General features: G+C 41.9%; 1 protein-coding gene across 4 annotated transcripts in view; it reads left to right on the forward strand.

The window, feature by feature from the left end:
* PAM (peptidylglycine alpha-amidating monooxygenase) overlaps positions 1-20150 on the forward strand; it is a 1252349-nt gene that overhangs the window by 571935 nt on the left and 660264 nt on the right. For all 4 annotated transcript variants that reach the window (XM_078675446.1, XM_078675447.1, XM_078675444.1 and 1 more), the window contains exon 5: positions 985-1042. In XM_078675446.1, coding sequence (XP_078531572.1) covers positions 985-1042 — 58 coding nt within the window. The remainder of the gene's footprint in view (positions 1-984; positions 1043-20150) is intronic.

A 20150-nucleotide genomic window follows, 5' to 3' on the forward strand; every position in this document is an offset into this window, starting at 1 on the left:
CCTATAGGCCTGCCTTATACATTGATATGGTCACCGCTTGACAAAGCCGCTAGGCCTGCCTTCTAAAAAAAGAGACCCTCTTACATTTTGATGCTGTTTCTGATATATTTGGGGGAGTATTGTGCTTATGGGGTTCAGGACCCACTAGGGAAGTAACATGACTTGAGGATGTCACCAAATGTATTTCAATATACCTGATGTATGTATTTGTGATTTCATGCATAGTATTTAGTAGTATATGTAATAAAAGTAATTTTACTTTTCAAAAGAAAGTACACTGAAGGGACAACAATTTATTGAGTGTTGTTGTGTGCCAGCGAATTGAAATTGGTGGCCCACGCTGCCTTGGGCTTCTCTACTTCGCTACTCTGAGAGAGTCATGTGTTGCAATGGTATCCTTGGTTCAACAATTGTAGACATTACTTATACAGGACTCATATCATTTGTAACTTAAAACCCATTTTTTTTACAATTACTTTAAATAAAAGTACTGTTATATAGTCAAATTAATAATTGTTTGGCACATATCTGGTAAGGGCTCCAACTTTTTTAGAGTTTATATTTTTTCACAACTTCTGTGCAACCTGAGGGAGTAATGATTCCTGGTGATTTAATTCTATCGTTTGAACTTGTTGATCTTGTGAGATTGACTAACATTGAGTTTAATACTTTTGCAAAGCAAAATATGCCTTCAATTTTCTGAGGGTCATGTGTGGGGGTGATCAGCTGCAACACATGTCCAGTTACAGTATTTCTGTATAGCAACACACATTGCCAAATCCTGCTTCATAGTTTAAATAAAAGAATGTTTGAAAAGCTTCATGACAATTGGTGAGACTTTGTGGAGAATTCATGAGGACAAATAACTGCATTACATTACATAGTTGTAAAATGTTGGTATTGCATATATTTTGTTTGTTGCCACAGAAGAAAGAATGTGTTCATCCTTTAAAATATCTATCTCTATTTTTTTGTGTCTTCCAGTCTGATACATACTTCTGCATGTCGTATCGACTGCCGGTGGATGATGAAGCCTATGTGGGTGAGTGTCGTTGAGCGCAACGCTAACCTCGCGGTCTCAGCAGGTGGCAACAGTTTTCTTCTGTCCATTATGTGCTTAATCCGTAACTATCAGACTTTCTGAAATTCATTTATCATGCCTAATGCAGAAACAAACTAGAGGAAGCCACTTAGAGTCAAAGTAACAAACTGCATCGGGGGAACAGTGAGTAATCGGAGTTAGAGAGCGGCATGCAGATGCCTATGGCAACCAGGACCGCGCAGCCCCATTTGTAAGGTATTGGCTTTCTGTCAGAGGGTGGACACTTAATTCCCCTCCAGTGAGCAGCCTGTTTATTTACCTGCTGGTGCAGGTTGTAAATCCCTTGCCTTTACAGTCAGTAGTTGACGGGGTGAAGGCGTAGCTCTCTACACATAGCATAAAGGAAGCCCCAGTCCCTTCTTCCTTTGTGCCCTGAAAGAAGTGACAGGAAGATGACAAGCCCTACCGCTGACGCGCATTAGTGTTTAACAAGCCCGGGTAGCTCAGCAGAGGAAGCCGCGTCATCTGCTCACAATGTTTCAAGGGTGACATAGTTCTGCTTCAAACATGAAACTTAATCTAGAAAAAGAAAGGGGAAGGGTCGTGAGCGCGCTCTCTTCTGAGAAAGGCCCCATTCTTTATATCCTTCCCTTTCCTACCCCGCCTCCAAGCGCACTCATCAGATGTAGACAGTGAAGAGAGCCAAGGCATGAGGAGGGCCACAGAATAGGCCTGGTGTGTCTCAGCTGTGACATGCCATTCCGGTCTCATTCTGTCAATATAAAGGTGTGGCCAGCATTATGTACAAAGCTAGAGACCGAATTATAGCATTTTAGCGTTGATGATCATGGCTGTATCATCATCTAACAATTCCTGTCCGATTGCTTATTTAAAAATGTTCCTAATTAAAGATATACACAGAATCCTCATTTTTGTAATACAATTCCTTACCTTTGTTTAATCATTAATTCTGTGGTCCTGAATGCTAATTGACTATGTTGCATGTCTTTTGTTTGTCCAGTGAAAGGTACCCCAACCTGTGACATTATCAAACAAATATCCTTTATCCCCCTGCAAGAATAGTTAAGAAACCTTCCATGGGCACAACTGAAAACAAACTTTGTTTCCTAACCGGCAACCTCACTCAGAGAGGGTTGCAACAGTTGCTTCAGTTGGGCTATGAGAGTCCTCCAAGAAGCTTCACCATCAAAGGTGATGAGATAGCTCTGTGTGCCAGGACAGTTCCGTTTTTTGAACATGAGTCTTTCGTCCGAAAACTTTACAGCAAATTAAATACCTATCCTAGTTTTAGAGAGCGGATCAGTTGGATGTACGTGTTTGTCAAGTCTTAACAGAGACATTACCTTATTACAGCTATATCGATTGTGAATCAAAAGTCCTTAATGTTTTATCGTTTCTTCCATGCGACAGTAAATGTCAATGATTAACATTACATATTATGTATTTCTCTCCACTACCTACCCATCGTCTTTCGATAAATGCATTTTGACAGATTTCCCCCTGATTGTTGAACTGCCCCCTTCGACCCCTACCCTAGTTAAGTCATCTTTGAATTATTTCTTGAGTGGCCCTTCACTCTCCTGCTACAAAATGTCAGTTGGAACGGCAAAAGCCTTCACGTAGCCATGAGAGAACCAAAGGAGCTGCTCCATGACTCCTCTTAGTTTTAACTTACAAAACGTTTTATTTACAGGATTTTTCATAACGGATTGATGTCCCATCGTACAAACAAAAAAAAGAGCAAGTGATGTGGAACAATTTGAGATTTCTCATGTCCTCCTTCACCATCTGCAAATTTCAGAGCTCTTGTGTTGTTGCGAGACGTCCCTTATGGTGGCCAATCACCAACTTACATAGTAAAATATGGGACTGGCCTCTCCAGTTGAGCCTGTCATTAGAACACGTGAAAGCTATGAAACGCCCTGAAGCAACCTAGTGTACACTCTTGCTCTTTTGTTGAAGGGTGCTGTTGTTGAAGTCCCTTTTCTGTGTCAAAAGTTAATTCCAGCATGTAGTCCTACTTCTTTGTTCGTGGCCTGTGGTTTTAAAATATTGTTACCCAACAGCAATTGTCTTACTTCATCATTATTCAAGGCGCAATGTGTAGATCTCTTAAGGTTGCATTCTGGCGGTCGTTGGCTTAGAGGCAACCTTGATGTGACAGAGATTGGGTTGTACTCCAGCTGAATGTTATGACGCAGGTGGCGGAAGGGTGGGAGCTAACATTCTGTGGTCCTCGGTCCTGCACGATTTCAGCATGAGGATCCAACACTGAAAGGTTCCCAACTGTGCAACCACGGTGACTCAGATTGTTGAAAAGCCAACCAGCGGGCGGGGCGTATTTCAGTTTTGTTGAATGAAAATATAGTCACAATAATAGTGAATAAAGCAAGTTGTCGTCGTAAAAGAAGCCCGACTAAGGCTATCCACAAAATTATTTCCAACAAAGTGGCTATGTATGTGATATTTACGTCACACAAACCTCTCCGAAAGGCAGTACAGGGTGCTGCTTGCACCAAAACCAGACACAGATAGCCTTGATGCATTTATATTGTAACTCGAATAAGTGCAAATTCTATTTTGCAGATTGCTTTGAAAAAACCTTGTCTAAAACTATAGCATAAAGATTGTGTTGTGATTTTACATGTTAAAAATGCATCTGTTTGAAGGGACTATTGGTATTCATTTCATATAAGAGGTCGTGTTTGTTGAAACAACTTCCAAACTAAGACTATATTTGAAAAATGTAGTTGTACATGTAGGATTAGAGAAATAAAAACCATTAGCAACGACAATTGGTCTGCCTTTAACGTACTAATACATGAAAACACAGCATTACACAAATGTGCACAAACTGTGCATTGTCTACAGCCTGCAGCACTGGAAGCCTGAGGTACAAGAACAGGGCACAGTAAAAGGCAGGTTACACAGGGCAGACAGCCTGTGTCATTATCTACGTGACTGTGTTCATGCATTAAAGCCAGATCGGAATCTAATTGTCAAACAATTAGCTGATTTGCTAACAGATGGTGTTGCATATCTTGTTTGAATGTTGACGTGGTGACATTTAGTACCTCAATTCCCCATGAGGCCTAGCATCCCACCCTAATAGGCACCCCTGTCAAAAAGTTATTTTTATATACTTTGTATACACGGTTTCTTACTAAGGAGAAAAGGTCATGTTTCTCCTTAATATACATAATTCTATTAGAGCTACAAGTGCAAGAATATTGACATTTGAGTATCACAATTGTCAAAGGCAAACGTAGGTACTTTGTTTATAGGTTGATTCTGCAAAATGCATTAATTAAACATTACTAGTGACCAGGAAAGGAGCGTTCCCAGGGGGTGTATGTTAAATATATTTATAACCAATTGGAGACGTTTCTAGAGTAGGGTCACATAGGCTTAAGGTTTTTTCTTCTTACAAGCAGGAGTGGTGGTTACATCATAAGAAACATGGCAACTTTACAAAAAGTGGCCTTCAAATATTTTGATGGGAAAGAGGTTCTTATGAACACAGCAGTTTTCAAAAATTCATGTTTTAGGTGTCAATATTCAAGTTTTTTGTCAGTACGAGGCGAGGGGTCTCAGTTAATAGACTTTCAAAGATGGCTATGACAATAAATACATCCCAAAGGGATGTCTTGCTTCCTCATAGGGCTATTGCACCCTGTTGGGTTGGCGCTGCAATGCCCAACGGGTTCCCCGAAGGGTTACAATAGTGATTGAATCTTCCTGATGAAATGCTATGGATCCTCCTGACCATTAGGGATGTGAAACATGTTGACTGACTAGAGTTGGACCCAAAAGAGGGAATTCACATCAGACTACCAAGGTACTTTATGATCCCATTGCTAGCAGTTACCTATAAAGGTTTTTAATCTGACAGGGCGGTCCAGTTACTAAAAGTAGTTGGTGGCTTCCCTGACCAGTTTTAATCCACATCATCACACATGAGATACCACCCCACCTGGACTCTAACTTGCATTCATCATATGGCATACCAATAAAAGATCTCTGCCAAAATAACCCTTCGGGGACCCTTTGGGCACTGCAGCACCAGCCCAACGAGGAGCAATAGCCCTATGATGAAGTATGATATCCCTTTGGGATGTGTGAGGGCAACATGAAACAGTCCTGCTGACTGCCACCATGCATTTTCCAGAGTCCTGCACAACCTGTCGATATCTCCTCTTTCTCTTTAGAAACAGCAGCCCTAATTTTTGTTTTTGACATTAACCAAGGCACATGGGCATTGGACCTCTCATCCAGCTCCTAGCCCCCCACTTTCCCTCTCTAGGAAATCCGTTGATACATATGACAATTTAAACACAAGGAGTTGATGGACGGAGCGCTGAAACTTTCCAGTCACTCATCCCCAGTCACAGATCTGGGTTAAATCCATCATCGTTCTTTAGCTCACTTCGCCACCCCAGTTCAGACTGTGGTATATTCAAATCAGTCTTGACCCTGTGCCTCATGGGAACAGTCAGCCTGAACTGCTAAGCCATGTCATCCCTGGGCCGTAAACAAGCATCCTGGAACCAGTTTCGGGCTAATAGCCCTCATCAGCCAGGCTAGCTTGAATCCAGTGGCAAAGTGAGCAATGGACCCACGTCTGGGCATACCCTGCCAACTTAGGGCGAACAAAGCAAACACAAGGAGCTGATGGACGGAGCGCTGAAACTTTTCAAACACTCACCCCAGTATGACAATACACTGAATTGTTAGCATAATTATAGTTTGTAAAAAGTTGATTGCCATTGTTAAAAGATCTGCAGATGCCCATATATTGAGTAGACTAATACATTTATTTGGATACATGGTGGTAGGTAATTGTGACCCTTTTGAAGGCATGCAACTTGTAATATTATTACAGACTTATAGTGAATTTACCAAGTTTCCCGAAACCATATCTTGCCTAAATCAGACAGATTGAAAGAAATGGTCAGATGCACCCTAGGACTTTTGAAGTTGGTACTCTTGGAGACTTCTAGGCTTGAGGTGAGCCTAAAATCTACCTGAATTGTGCTTGTGGAATCTGCATCGCATCTTCTGGCGACTTGACCTGAAGATGTGCATAGGCCGTCACATTAGTAATTGTAAGAAGGCTGAGAAAAGAGCACTTAATTTGACCAGGCTAGTTTTTAATACTCGTCATTCACTGGTTGCAGCAGCATCTTTCTTAGACTTCTATTGCAGGAAGAACTGTCGGAATGCACTTTATTGGATGTTGTTCACCAGCACAACGGATTTTGTACTTGTAGCTGATGAAAACTCTGTAGATGGGAAGATAAGAAATACGATGTATTTGATATGTATATAGGTATAGCCTTATTTAAATCCCCCTTAGAGAAGGGTGATCACCTTCTTTTTATGTACAATAAAATTGGCCTGTTACCTTTTCTAGATGCTCTTATTTGGCACAAAGAAGGGCAAAGGGTTTGACTGCTTGCGTGGAGAAAATGTGATGCTTTTGTATGTATTATTTCAGTGTTGAACACTGAACACAATCATAAAGAACTGTACAAATCTTTTTAACACAGGTTTACATAGCTGGGTGCATGCTATGCGAGAACACAAACAAGACAAAAGATGAGCTGGAAGTTTTGCTGGGCAGTATTGTATTGTAGTTGCATTTACATAGCGCTTCATACCCCTGATGATGATGCCAAAGTGTATTTGCAGGTGGGCTAACCAGCAAATCGGTTAAAGTGCTTTGACTGGAAGAGTGTGTGACTGTTATGTGCCTTCCAGGAATAGTTTTTGTTAGGGTTGCTGAGGACCAGAGTTGTCTACTTATCTTTTGTCATTACACCTCAGAGTGAAATTGAAGGGAAATGGAGTAAAGGATAGGATGCTTACATATTAGAAACTGGTTGAGTATGACTGCACTGTGGACACTGTGTGACGTTTTATCGTGTACGTGTAAGATAGAGACTGCTCAAATTGCGCTGCCAGCGCTGTGTAGCTGAACATAGGCAGGTGTTTTGAAAAAGTGTGTAAACACATGCATATTGTCAAGAACACATGCATGTTGTCACATGCATCTTGTTTAACCACTTTGAGTATGAGTTGTGCGAAGAGCCCAGAGGCTAAAGATGATGCCCGTGGATGTGCCTGCTTCCACTGATTATAGTATGAACTCTCTGTGGACACACAGAGGAGCACCGCATAGGAATGGGAATTATACCGCCAGCCATAGTCTGTTCTCTGGGGTCCACGCAGGATCTGCCAATGAGGAACCCAAAGAAATGGGTAGTATGCAACCTGTCATAGTATATGCTCTGAGGCTTCACCCAGGAGCAGTAGAGTGACAGCCTATGGCAATGGCTATTTTAGGACGAGGCGTAGTATATGTAACAGGAGGGCCTCTACCCAGGAGCGGGAGAGAGCGATCCACCGGAACATGCATGATATAGCTACCCATTGTATGTGCTCTTAGGGGTTCACATAGAAGCAGCAGAGGAGCAACCCTTATAAACCCATAAGAATGGCGTTTTACATGAACTTTAGTGCTAATACTATTGATAAATGCAAACCAGCCAGTTTCTATGGCAGTTGTAGCTGTGAAGTCCCTAATAATGTTTTGAAATCATCAGAAAATGTACTATCCCTGATGTTCATATCCCTTTCTGTGTACATTTAAGCCTTATCCGGATACTATTCTTAAATCGGGCAAATTTCTCGCTTTCATATAAACCTTTATCACCTTCAGTTCTCTGTCTATCCGAAAGTCAGTGCTTGTAACTCACATGTGGGGTGTGTAACTGATGTGATGCAGACTGATGCGATGAAACGCTACAAACAAGCTCTACCACCCTCTTAAACTAACCAATGTGTTAGCAGAAGACCTTGTGGCTTTAGGGAGTGAGTATATTTTTTTTCAGGTATTTGAAAACACTTCCTATAGAGGGTGGCCTTTCTTTTTGACACATGTGAATTAATGGCCCCCTATCCATTGTTTATGACTCAAGTGCAGATATGGTTAACAACTGGTTTCTCTCAGCTGCCAATACCTTAGCTCCTCCACCGATTCGGAAGGCCCAAACTCGTGGACCAGGCTCTCACGCTGGAAAAGAGTACTTGCAAAACAGCGGAGAGAACGAGACGGAGACAGTACAGGTTAGGGGACAAGGACATTTATAATGCAACTTGAAGGAAATATTACTGTACGATCAAATTAGTGAAAGGTTTTTTTGAGATCAAATCCCATCTGCTGCCAACAGGCCACGTGAAATGTTTAAAATTGTCCAGCGGTTTCTAATGCCTCCTTCATGCAGTAGTAGTTTTTCCCCTTCTCACGAGCTGTCATATAAATTATCTGTGTTTTTCAAGAACATTTCAAAAATCCATTATAATTTGCCTGTCTCCTGCCTTACAAGGCGATGATTTGTCAAGAGGCATTGGGATTGCCCCCAGGCATTGCTCGCTCCTCCAATTTAATCCCGTCTCCTTAGAGGTTTTTGAAAGTGCTATTTTGGAAATGAAGTCTGGCTTTCCTGCTGACCCTTATCCCTCTGCTGCATTGGCTTTTGCGGTCCAGGTGGTTAATCCAACTATGAATAGGCGTTTGAACATCTCTTTATCAACAGCTACAGTTCCATTAGTCTGGAAATAGGCCAAACCGGTCCAATTTCTTAAAAAACCCTCTGCGGACCCTTATACACTGTCAAATTTTACACCTATTTCACGTCTTCAAGACCTATTTAAAATGCTAGAGAAGCTGATATATAAGCAGCTGTTGCACTATCTTGAGACTAACAAACTACTGCATTTCAACCAATCCGGATTTTGTCCTAATTATAGCATAGAGACGGTGATACTGAAAGTGTCAGAGTACAGTAAACTGGCGCTAGATAAAGGAGAGAGAGCTGTGTTATTTTTATTTGATCTTTCCGATGTGTTCAGTACTGTATCTCATGTCATCCTATCATGGTGCATTCATGGTTGAATCATTTGATATTAAGGTAGTGACCAACACTGACGAGAGGGGGGTCTAAAGTTGAATGCTGACCTATTAAAACCTGCCTATAGACACTCTTTGAATGGCTCCATGATAGTCATCTTATGTGTAACATGGATAAGACTGAGGTTTTATAGTTCGGTTCTTTCCCATACGGACGGGTTGTTAAGTTCCTGTTCTGAGAGAGCCCCTTGTCCAGCTCCACCTTTGACGGTTGTGAAGAAAGTAGGTGTGTGTCTTTAGACAATCAGTTGTCCCTTCAACCGCAGGTTTCTGCATTGGTTGGCAGAGCCTTAAAAGAACTCTTTGCCTTTTTCCATTGAATTCTCAGAAAACGGTAGTTTGTGCTCTTATCACCTCTAGGTTAGACTATGCTAATGTGCTGTATACCTGAGTCTTCCAAATTATTTAATTAACAGGCTTCAGGTTGAAATGCCACTACACGTCTCACCCTCAAACTTCCATGCCGGACACCTATGTTGCCCTATTTGCGATTATTGCATTGACTGCCACGAAATAAGAGAATTTATGCAAAAGCTTATTTCTGGCCCATAGGGCCTTCTTCTTGACCACCCTCAGAATCTGGTATGTAGACACAAACATTATGTCCCTACGTACGAGAGATTTGCACTTCTCGCAGTCTTGTTTTGTTGTGGTCCCCAGGGTTAGGTTGGTTACCTTTTTCGCCACGCAGGTGTGGAATAGGGTTTTGGAAGAGCTTCATTTGTTGAGCTAGGTCTTCTTTCAGAAGAAGCCTGAAAGCCCGGCTATTTGCTTCTGCTTAGGTGGGGTGCTTGTCTGTACTGTTAGTCTGCAGTAGTGGGACAATCCTTGGAGTATCCATGCACGCTACAAACCTATTAATTCGTTCATTTTTGGAACTCCCACCAGACTTCTGAATATCAGCCTGGCCCTAGATGCAGTGTGTGTGCTACACTCTCTATCTCTCTCTACTGCTCCTCGCAGCTGCTGCATGTCTTATTGCTGCATGTCTTATTGCTGCTAAAGATTCCCTTAACGATGAAGTCTAGTATTCCGTTGTAATGTTTTGCCCCCATTGAAGACCAATACAGCCGTCACATTTCTTGATTAAGTTTGCAGCCCCGAGTGCCCATGACCCAACTCAGAATTCATGTACGTCATGAACTGTGTCACTGACCACTGAACACAGTACGCCTTCAGCTTTTTGGAGTGCATCTTGACGTCATTGTCAGAATGATGCATGTAAACCTGACTACCTGTTAAGTTTACAGATATATTATTTTTTTCTGGAATTGTAGTTTGGCTGATTTCTCAGTTTTATTTCGTTGCATTATTTTTCTCTTGTTTCTTGCTTCTCTGTAGGGATCTGTGATTGATAGCCACCGCTGTAGGTTACTGTTATTTTGCTTACCACTGTTCATAAGGCACCTAACCTACTGGGCCCCATTGCTTTCTAGAAATGGAAATTTCGTTTCACTGGAAGCTAAATATGTGCAACACCCTCCTGAATTACAAACCAGCCCAAAAGATCAATCAATTCAAAATAATTATACATGAAGAAAGTCAACTTTATGACAAGATTCTGCAATTTTAAATGAAACGTAGAATTTAGTATTGTATCATTGTTTGAGCAGGCATGCGGGTGAATATGCAGTATTGCCAACCCTATTAAAACGTATTCACCCGACCCTTGTATAGTGTCACACAGTCAAGGGTGTGGCAGGTGTTTAGTGCTTCTGCATTGGCCTCCCTATAACTGAAGTCTCTCTCAGCCTACTCTGTGTGGCGACAGGGACAGATCGGGGGTCCCTCGTCTGTTGACTAAAATAAGGTGGTGTATAAGATGAAAGTGCCTCCAAGAGAGTTTTGTTGTCCCCTTAATAAAATGGGATGGAGTGAGTGTGGGTAGCACACGTTTTTTAACTCAGTCATGTACCAAGCACTTCACAGGCAATCTAAACCGTAAAGTAATACAATAATGCCTGTTCTTGCTGAATTAACTTCTGGGACTGAGATATAATAAACCGCTATTTATTCCTAAACCTAGGAGGGAACACAAATGATTTGTTGAACATGTGCACATTAGCGCATGGCTTTGTGAGGTAATATGAACACGTGGCAAGTTTTATCACAACAAGCCATAATTGATTAATATTCCTCTTCCCACCCCAGAGTGTCCTCTCACTGCAGGAAAGTGTTCTGATGTCAGAGAAGCATATATGGAGGCCGTGCTGAAAGTGATCCTCTGGAGTCTACTCATTGTTCCAACTCTGCCACCTGCACTATACCAAAGCAGTAAGAAATATAAGATAACAGTGAGAAACGGAAGAGAAAGAGCCTGCTAGAGGGAGATAAAAAGAGAAGAGATGAAGGGTTGTAGAAGAAAGAGGCGTGCAGTGGAACCAAAGCCAGACAGCCTTGGGATTCAGCAATCTTAGCATTCAGCCGCCCTGGCGGCCGTTTGCCAAGAAAAACTTTGAGCCCTTACATATATTGATATATATATATTCATTTTTTTGCATTTTTGTGCAATACTTAACAAAATATTTTTTACGTATTTATCAAAGATCATTTGTATATATGTTGAACATGGCTGAAACGTAGCAGGTGTTTTGGGGTGAAGGTTAGTGATCGAAATTCAGAGGCATGCTGAACTTGATAAAAATACTGTTGCACAACATAAAGGGGCACATGCATGTAGCAATTTTGCAATCGCAAACAGTGTGATTCGCACAAATTGGGCGTTTGTGATCACAAAATGGCCTTTTGCTATGCATGAAAGTTTTTGGATTCACAATTTAGGTAATCGCAATAGTTTGCGATTACCTAAATTGCGAATGCAAATAGGGAATCAGAATTTGCGATTCCCTAATGCACATGCAAGAAGACTTTGCTAAATGCGAACTGTGCATTTAGGAAACTCTAATTAACATCAATTTGAAGTTGATGTTAACCATGTGCATCAGGGCAAAAATCGGGGGTCCACGCGGGTGGACGGCGTCCCCCCACTTCTTTCACAGGGTGGATACCGTCCACCCTGCCAAGAAGTTGGGCCCCACTAAAAAAGATGCTGAATTTGTCCCGGTGTAATTTCCAAACACTGGGACACATTCAGCAGCGCTTGCACGTTGTTGTCTGCTTTCGATCACAACAACGTGCTGGCGGGGACGGGGCTCTCTGATTTCTGATTCCTGCTGGTCCTTAACTAATGCCGAGTCTCAGGGGTCATCAGGCCTCCTTTTGTTGGAGTTTCCCGACTGGCAGCAGTCAGGAGCCTCACACCTGATGCAAATGCAGCAGAGGAGAAACAAAGGCTTGCACCTTGTTAGCACTTCACACATACTTAAGAAAAGCAGCTTTTCACTTTGTTCAGGCTCTGTTTAGGAGATATGCATGCACTGTTAGAACGTCAGATGTGTTGATCTTTCCCAGTATTTGCACAAAATACATAGCATTTATATACGCTTACTACCCTTGTAGAGGAGTTGTAATAATAGAAATATCACTATTTCTTTTAAAGCACTACGGCTATAGAAAGCTTAACACTGACAAAAGGTAACATTGTTTTATGTGTAACGTAAAAAAGTGTGAATCTTCTTCCTAAATCAGGAGGGTTTGCAAGTATACTCGAAATGTGCTCAAATGTACTCATGATACACCTGCTAAACATATATGTGAGGGCTTAACATCTGATATCACTTCTTGTGATGCCAGTTCCTGTGATGTCACGTGCTGTGATGTCACGAGCCGTGGTGTCACACGCTGCGTTGCCACGTGCTGCGAGGCCACTTGCATACTGATTAACTAGGTTAGTTCCCCCCACTTCTTTTTTTAGGACTTGTGCCCTGATGAGCATGCTTTTAAAAATGTACAAAATCGCATTTTTCAAAGTGCCATGAGGCACACATAGGCCCCTAGGGAATGTGTGTGCCTTAGATGTGCACATTTTATTGATAAGGGTGCCTCACGGTGGGGTCTTAGGCCCCGGGTTACCCGTGCCTCCGCATTACCTTATTTACGATTACCAATTAGGTAATCGCAATTTAGGCAATGCATGACCATTCCCACCTTGGAAAGAATGAAATTGCAATAGCAAATATCGTTTCCCTAATTGCGATTCTTAAGAAATCTCAGTAAGAGAATCGCTATTTTCACCCTGAATTGATGCATTGCATTTTGCGATTATCAATTTCTTCAAAATCGCTATTTGGTAATCGCAAACATGAAGATTGATGCTTGTGCCCCAAAACGCTTTCTAACTTGTGTTAGCAATACGTTTTTTTAATACTACACACTGAATACAATTCACAGTGGTACCAACTAAGTTAATTCAGTCCCAGTAATGCACCTTTATACATTGCACGTAATGATTCAATTGTTGCAAGTTCACCTTGGATTCACAGTGTACTTTTGGAAGCAATTACAGGGACCATAAAGTTTAATTTAAGTCAGCAGATAAAATACACTCCTTTCAGAGTGGATGACAACAACTTCAACACTTGGAGTGTCTCGTGTCATTATTATGAAAACCCAAACCCAACTCCTGGATAGAGACGGGAAGGTGATTGCGCTATATACCATGAGAATTGTCAACCTCGCAAAAGTTTTGTTGCTGGAAAAACTGCCAAGAGCTGTAAGCTTTAACCTGCGCTGGTGTTTGAATTGTACATAAAGTGACCTACATTACCACAGTAAAAAGAACTGAATGACTCCCTACAAGTGTATGAAAAGCATCACCTTCAACATTAGTGAGAAACTAGGGAGCTCCTAATCCCGTTAATTTAGCTCCCCGCTAGCCACCTTCCCAGCAAATCTTCCCCCTAAAAAGGATATCTATCCGCTAAAAGTCAACTTTGTGGGTGAAAAATCGCACCCCAATCCACAAAACCAGAATTGCTGTGGTTTCGCATTCAACAGAAATTCTGCCAGAAAAGTACAATTAACACATTTGCTAGTTTATGGACGGGATAGTGCGACTTTCTGGTGGTAAGTATGCAAACGAAGGGGAGCACTCGTAGGCTTGTGTGTATTCACATACCACTTGTAGTGAATTACTCTCCATGAAAAAGCACTAAAATATGTCCCTGTCAAACTCAGAAGTAAATGGGGCCAATATCTGGGAACATGAAGAGAGCCCCATCATATTTAATGGAGGTACAAGAACAGGTTTCTCCAGACGAAAACACTGCATCTCTTTGGATACAAATTAAATTATATGTGCAAAAGCACATGCAAGTAATAATTATGAAGCTGAATTTTCAACCGCATGGAAAATGTGAATGATAACTCTTATCAGTAGAATACTTCATGAAATCTACAACTGTTGTAGATTTCTAAGACTGTCGTGGGAATCCTTCATTAGTCCCTAAAATGTTTTTCCAAATGTGGGTATAACTCTGAGGAAGCTGTGATCAAATTGAACCGTAGGGATTTGTGAGCTGTGCCCCAACATTTTTCCAGCCCTTGAAGCATAGCCAGTTACTGCATCTGACCTACATGCAAATGTAACAGTGATTTTCCCTTGTGTTGGGTCTGTTCTTTTCCATGGTACTGGGTTAAGTCAACATTGCTACCATGCATCAAACAAATATGGAAATCTGGCCTACATTACACATGGGGCCCTGGGTGCACAACGGGCATGTGCGCCTGCTTTTTGTGCCGCAAGGCACTATGGTATTACAGAAGTGGCCACATACACTAGAGTGGCCCCTTCTGTCAACACCAGCGCTACACATAGAGGGAGTTCCTTCATTTGTATAGGATGTAGCCACATGCAAACGCCTCCTGAATAAAATTGCCCAGGCCTCACTTGACTGCTGGAGACTAAATTGTGGGGGTTTAGTTCTAAATCCCCTCGAACATGAACATTGTATTAATGGTTGCTCAGTGGACTAAACTTGGAAACTGCACTGTGCATGTGCATGTGCAGTGGACAGATACAGACTATGATTATAGAGTTGCTGGAAGGGACCTACAAAATGAGAAGTGTCCCTGATCAATATACCTTTCAAAATGAACAGGCATTAGCTCAGCCAATTAGCCTTGGATTGACGATCCCAAGGTTTTGACTTTGTCAAAGCTTGCAACCGACATGAGAACACATGTACGAAGAGACAGGCGCACACATGGACAGCACTCTTGGAATTGGTTTTCTGTAAGAATACTCATCCAAGATAGCCCTCAATGCGCATGCATGAATAGTAATGCCTGCACATGCATACGAGGTAGCATGTGCATTCGGTTGCATTATAATATATGGCAGCCTTTTTAAGCCTCCTCTAAGACACAGTGCAAGCTGTTCGGTTGAGAAAGATCAGTAATGAATTTACAGTGGACTTAGAGCCCGCCCACTGCTGACTATTGGCTGGCATTTTTGGCACTCTCATTTGCCTGCTTCTTATTCAATGGCTTGTCTTCCTCTTCTTTTGTTTGTTCCACCCCTGGAGCATAGCCCATTTACATTCTTTTTGACTGGCCGACTTGTATGCTTCCACTTCTATCAATTAGCAAACTACTTATTTATTTTTTATACAGAATTCCACGAGCACGCGTGCGTTCCCAGCTACCTCACTGGTGTGCTGCTTCTCCCTGCCCAAAATATCTGTCCCCATGTTATCTTGCTCCGCACCTCTCCTAGCTTGTCTGTAAAAGCACAGCAACACTGATATTTCCGCTGAACTATGGCTGAAGAGCAGACTTTAGGGTTATTTATGTCTTTTATGGCGCTAGAGTAAGGGCCAGTCAGTCACTGACTGAAGACTAGAGACGCATGGTTCCGGAACCCTTTTGAGACCGCATCCACGGCTTGGTTCATTTTGCTAAATATACATTCTGGATCTTCCCTAATCGCCCTGGCACAAGAATCTAACCCGAACCCGCACAAGCGGCTTGCTCCAACTTGAACTATCATCATCTTGGAATCCTGCTACCTGGTCTCAGCCCTCCGGTACGTCATCCCTCGTGCCTGCACTCAGATCTTTATTTAAATGGTCCCACGCCGGTCATTTTCTATCTTGCCTTCATAGGCAGCTTGGCCATTAACCCAGGCAATTAAGTCATATGTAAACAGGCATGCTTATTAAAATGTCCTGAAGATGATCCCAGTATTTTCTTTAGGGATCGAAACGCTGTAAACACCTTTTACACCATATACGCTTGTTTAAAATGTCCTAATTTTTGTGTAATGGTGTTCACTGTATTTTCTGTTTGTTCTATAAGAAATGTGCTGAAAACAAACATTTTCCCTTGCCTGAACCCTTCACTTTATGTTGTACGACTTTCTTGCTAAAGTTGGATACAGGCTTGTGTCCCACTTAAAACTGTGTCTTGTTTACTCTTTGTATATATTGAATTGATTGCACATTAAATATCTGTTTGGCTGGACAGATTTTGACAATATAATACTGATTGGGTCTATATTTATTGTCTTTCAGCTATTTTTTGTCTAGAGACCACTGTCTTTAGAAAAAAAAATCTATTAGTTGAGTGGCAAGAAAATGTATCATTTTGGACCACTGATAGGCACTGTGGGTAGTCAGTAATGCCTTTGGAGTCAATGTCAAAACTCTCAATCATGGCTCATTATAAACAGTGTTTATAACAAACTACGGCTGACAGCTCTGGAGTTGAGGCTGAAAGCAGAAGAATTTTCTCACAGTGCCTGTCAGTGGGTCATAAAATGAAATATAAAATGTTCACTTTCCCACAGGCTCACCTCCCCTGGTCCTCCGTGTTCTTCCAGTCCATTGAAGCATGTGGTTACAGAGCTAACTCCCCTCTACCGAGTCAGGCACTCCTCTCATGCTGCTGATAATATGAAACAGCATGAGAGAAGTGCCAGGATTGGCTGAACCGGGCTGCCTCGACGCTCCCTCAAGAGAACTGGGGCCTGTGCTTGCTCTCCACCCAGCTGTCTAAGACAGCTTGGGTTGGAAAGGTTTGAAGTGTGCATGGCAGGCTGGCTGTTGCAAGAAAGTGGGTACCACTCCTTCCCTGCTGCCAATCAGCAGTAATGACCCTGCCCCGCCTTGATGCTTGGCTCAGACTGGGAGCAGTGAAAAATAAAATGGTAATTAATTCATTTTCTTACCATTTTATTTTTCACCTTTGCTGTTATTTCAGCAGGGGGGGGGGGGCGATGCTATTCCACCCAAGTGGAGGAGCTGCAGCTGTCTGCTACACTCCCCACATTCTTCCCCTGGGAGCCCTAGATGTCAGTGTACAGTTTTTCAAAAAAACGCAAAATATGGGTTTACTTTTCATCCAGTATTTTGAAATCTGCATTTTAAACAACAGCTCAACACTCACATTATAAAGGTGAGAGCTATTTGGTTTTCCAATGTTGTTTAATATACCATTCTAACATGGCGACTCTAACATGGTGGACAGCCACATAAAGTGTGAAAGAGGTGCACTAATGGAAGCAAGCAGCCTTTCAGCAGTTTGCATCTACTGAGCCCTCAGAAATAAAACAAAAAAATGAAAAAAGTCACAAAGGGATTCACCAGGAGAGGGGCATGAAAAAGGAAGTGAGACACCTTACCAGCACTTTGCATCTGCTGTGCCCTTGTCAAGCCAAGACTAATTGGGTGAGCTAATGCCTGTTTATTTTGAAAGGTATATTAATCAGTGACACTTCTCATTTTGTAGGTCCCTTCCAGCAAATCTATAATCATAGTCTGTATCTGTCCACTACACATGCACATTGCAGTTTCCAAGTTTAGTCCACTCAGCAACCATTAATACAATTTTCATGTTCATTGAGATTTAGAACAAAACCCCCACAATTTAGTCTCCAGCAGTCAAGTTAGGCCTTGGCAATTTTATTCATGAGGCGTTTGCATGTGGCCACATCCTATACAAATGAAGGAACTCCCTCTATGGGTAGCGTTGGTGTTGACAGAAGGGGCCACTCTAGTGTATGTGGCCACTTCTGTAATACCATAGTGCCTCGCGGAGCAAAAAGCAGGGGGACATGCCCGTTGTGCACCCGGTGCCCCATGTGTAATACAGGACCAGATTTTCATATTTGTTTGATGCATGGTGGCAATGTTGACTTAACCCAATACTATGGAAAAGCACAGAGCCAACACAAGGGAAAATCACTGTTACATTTGCATGGAGGTCAGATGCAGTAACTGGCTATGCTTCAAGGGCTGGAAAAATGTTGGGGCACAGTTCTCAAATCCCTACGATTCAATTTGATCACAGCTTCCTCAGAGTTATGCCCTCATTTGCAAAAACATTTTAGGGACTAATGAAGGATTCCCACGGACAGTCTTAGAAATCTACGACAGTTGTAGATTTCATGAAGTATTCTACCGATAAGATTATCATTCAGATTTTCATGCGGTCGAAAATTCAGCTTCATAATTGTTGCTTGCATGTGCTTTTGCACATATAATATAATTTGTATCCAAAGAGATGCAGTGTTTTCGTCTGGAGAAACCTGTTCTTGTACCTCCATTAAATATGACGGGGTTCGCTTCCCGTTCCTAGATATTGGCCCCATTTACTTCTGAGTTTGACAGGGACATATCTTAGTGCTTTTTCATGGAGAGTAATTCACTACAAGTGGTATGTGAATACACACAAGCCTACGAGTGCTCCCCTTCCTTTGCGTACTTACCACCAGAAAGTCCCACTATCCCTTCCATTAATTAGCAAATGTGTTTATTGTGCTTTGCTGGCAGAATTTCTGTTGAATGCGAAACCCCAGCAATTCTGGTTTTGTGGTTTGGGGTGCGATTTTTCACCTACAAAGTTGACTTTTAGCGGATAGATATCCTTTTTAAGTGGAAGATTTGCTGGGAAGGTGGCTAGCGATGATCTAAATTAACGGGATTAGGAGCGCCCTAGTTTCTCACTAATATTGAAGGTGATGCTTTTCATACAATTGCATGGAGTCATTCAGTTCTTTTTACTGTGGTAATGTATGCCACTTTATGTACAGATCAAACACCAGCGCAGGTTAAAGCTTACAGCTCTTGGTAGTTTTTGCAGCAACAAAACTTTTGCGAGGTTGACAATTCTCATGGTATATAGCGCAATCACCTTCCCGTCTCTATCCAGGAGTTGGGTGTGGGTTTTCATAATAATGACGCGGGGCACACCAAGTGTTGAAGTTGTTGTCATCCGCTCTGAAAGGAGTGCATTTTATCTGCTGCCTGAAATTAAACTTTATGGTCCCTGTAATTGCTTCTAAAAGTAGCCTGTGAAGCCAAGGTGAACTTGCAACAATTGAATCTTTATGTGCAATGTATAAAGGTGCATTACTGGGACTGAATTAACTTCATTGGTACCGCAGTGATTTGTATTCACTGTGCAGTGTTAAAATAAAATTGTATTGCTAACAAAACTTGGAAAGCATTTTGGGGCACAAGCATCAAACTTCATTTTTGCGATTACCAAATAGCGATTTTTAAGAAACTGGTTATCGCAAAATGCAGTGCATCGATTCAGGGTGCAAATAGCGATTCTCTTACTGCAATTCCCTAAGAATCGCAATTAGGGAATCGCTATTTGCTATTGCGATTTAATTCTTTCCTAGGTGGGAATGGTCATGCATTGCCTAAATTGCGTTTACCTAATTGGTAAACGCAAATTAGGTAATACAGAGGCACGGGTGCCTAAGACCCCACTGAGTCACCCCTAACAATAAAATGTGCACATCTAAGGCACACACATGCCCTATGGGCATATGTGTGCCACGTGGCACTTTGAAAATGCAGTTTTGTGCATTTTTCAAAGTATGCACATGGTTAACATCAACTTCAAATTGATGTTAATTAGAGTTTCCTAAATGCGCAGCTTGCATTTAGGAAAGGCTTCTTGCTTGTGCATTAGGGAATCGCAAATTGTGATCCCCTATTTGCATTCGCAATTTAGGCAATAGTTTGCGATTACCTAAATTGTGAATCCAAAAACTTTCATGCATAGCAAAAGGCCATTTTGCGATCACAAACGCCCAATGTTTGCCAATCGCACTGTTTGCGGTTGAAAAATTGCTACATGCATGTGCCCCTTTATCTTGTGCAACAGTATTTTTATCAAGTTCAGCATGCCTTTGAATTTCGATCACTAACCTTCACCCCAAAACACCTGCTTCCTGTCAGCTATGTTCAACATATATATAAA

Source organism: Lissotriton helveticus, chromosome 2_1, assembly GCF_964261635.1.
Source record: "Lissotriton helveticus chromosome 2_1, aLisHel1.1, whole genome shotgun sequence".
In the NCBI taxonomy this organism is placed as follows: domain Eukaryota; kingdom Metazoa; phylum Chordata; class Amphibia; order Caudata; family Salamandridae; genus Lissotriton; species Lissotriton helveticus.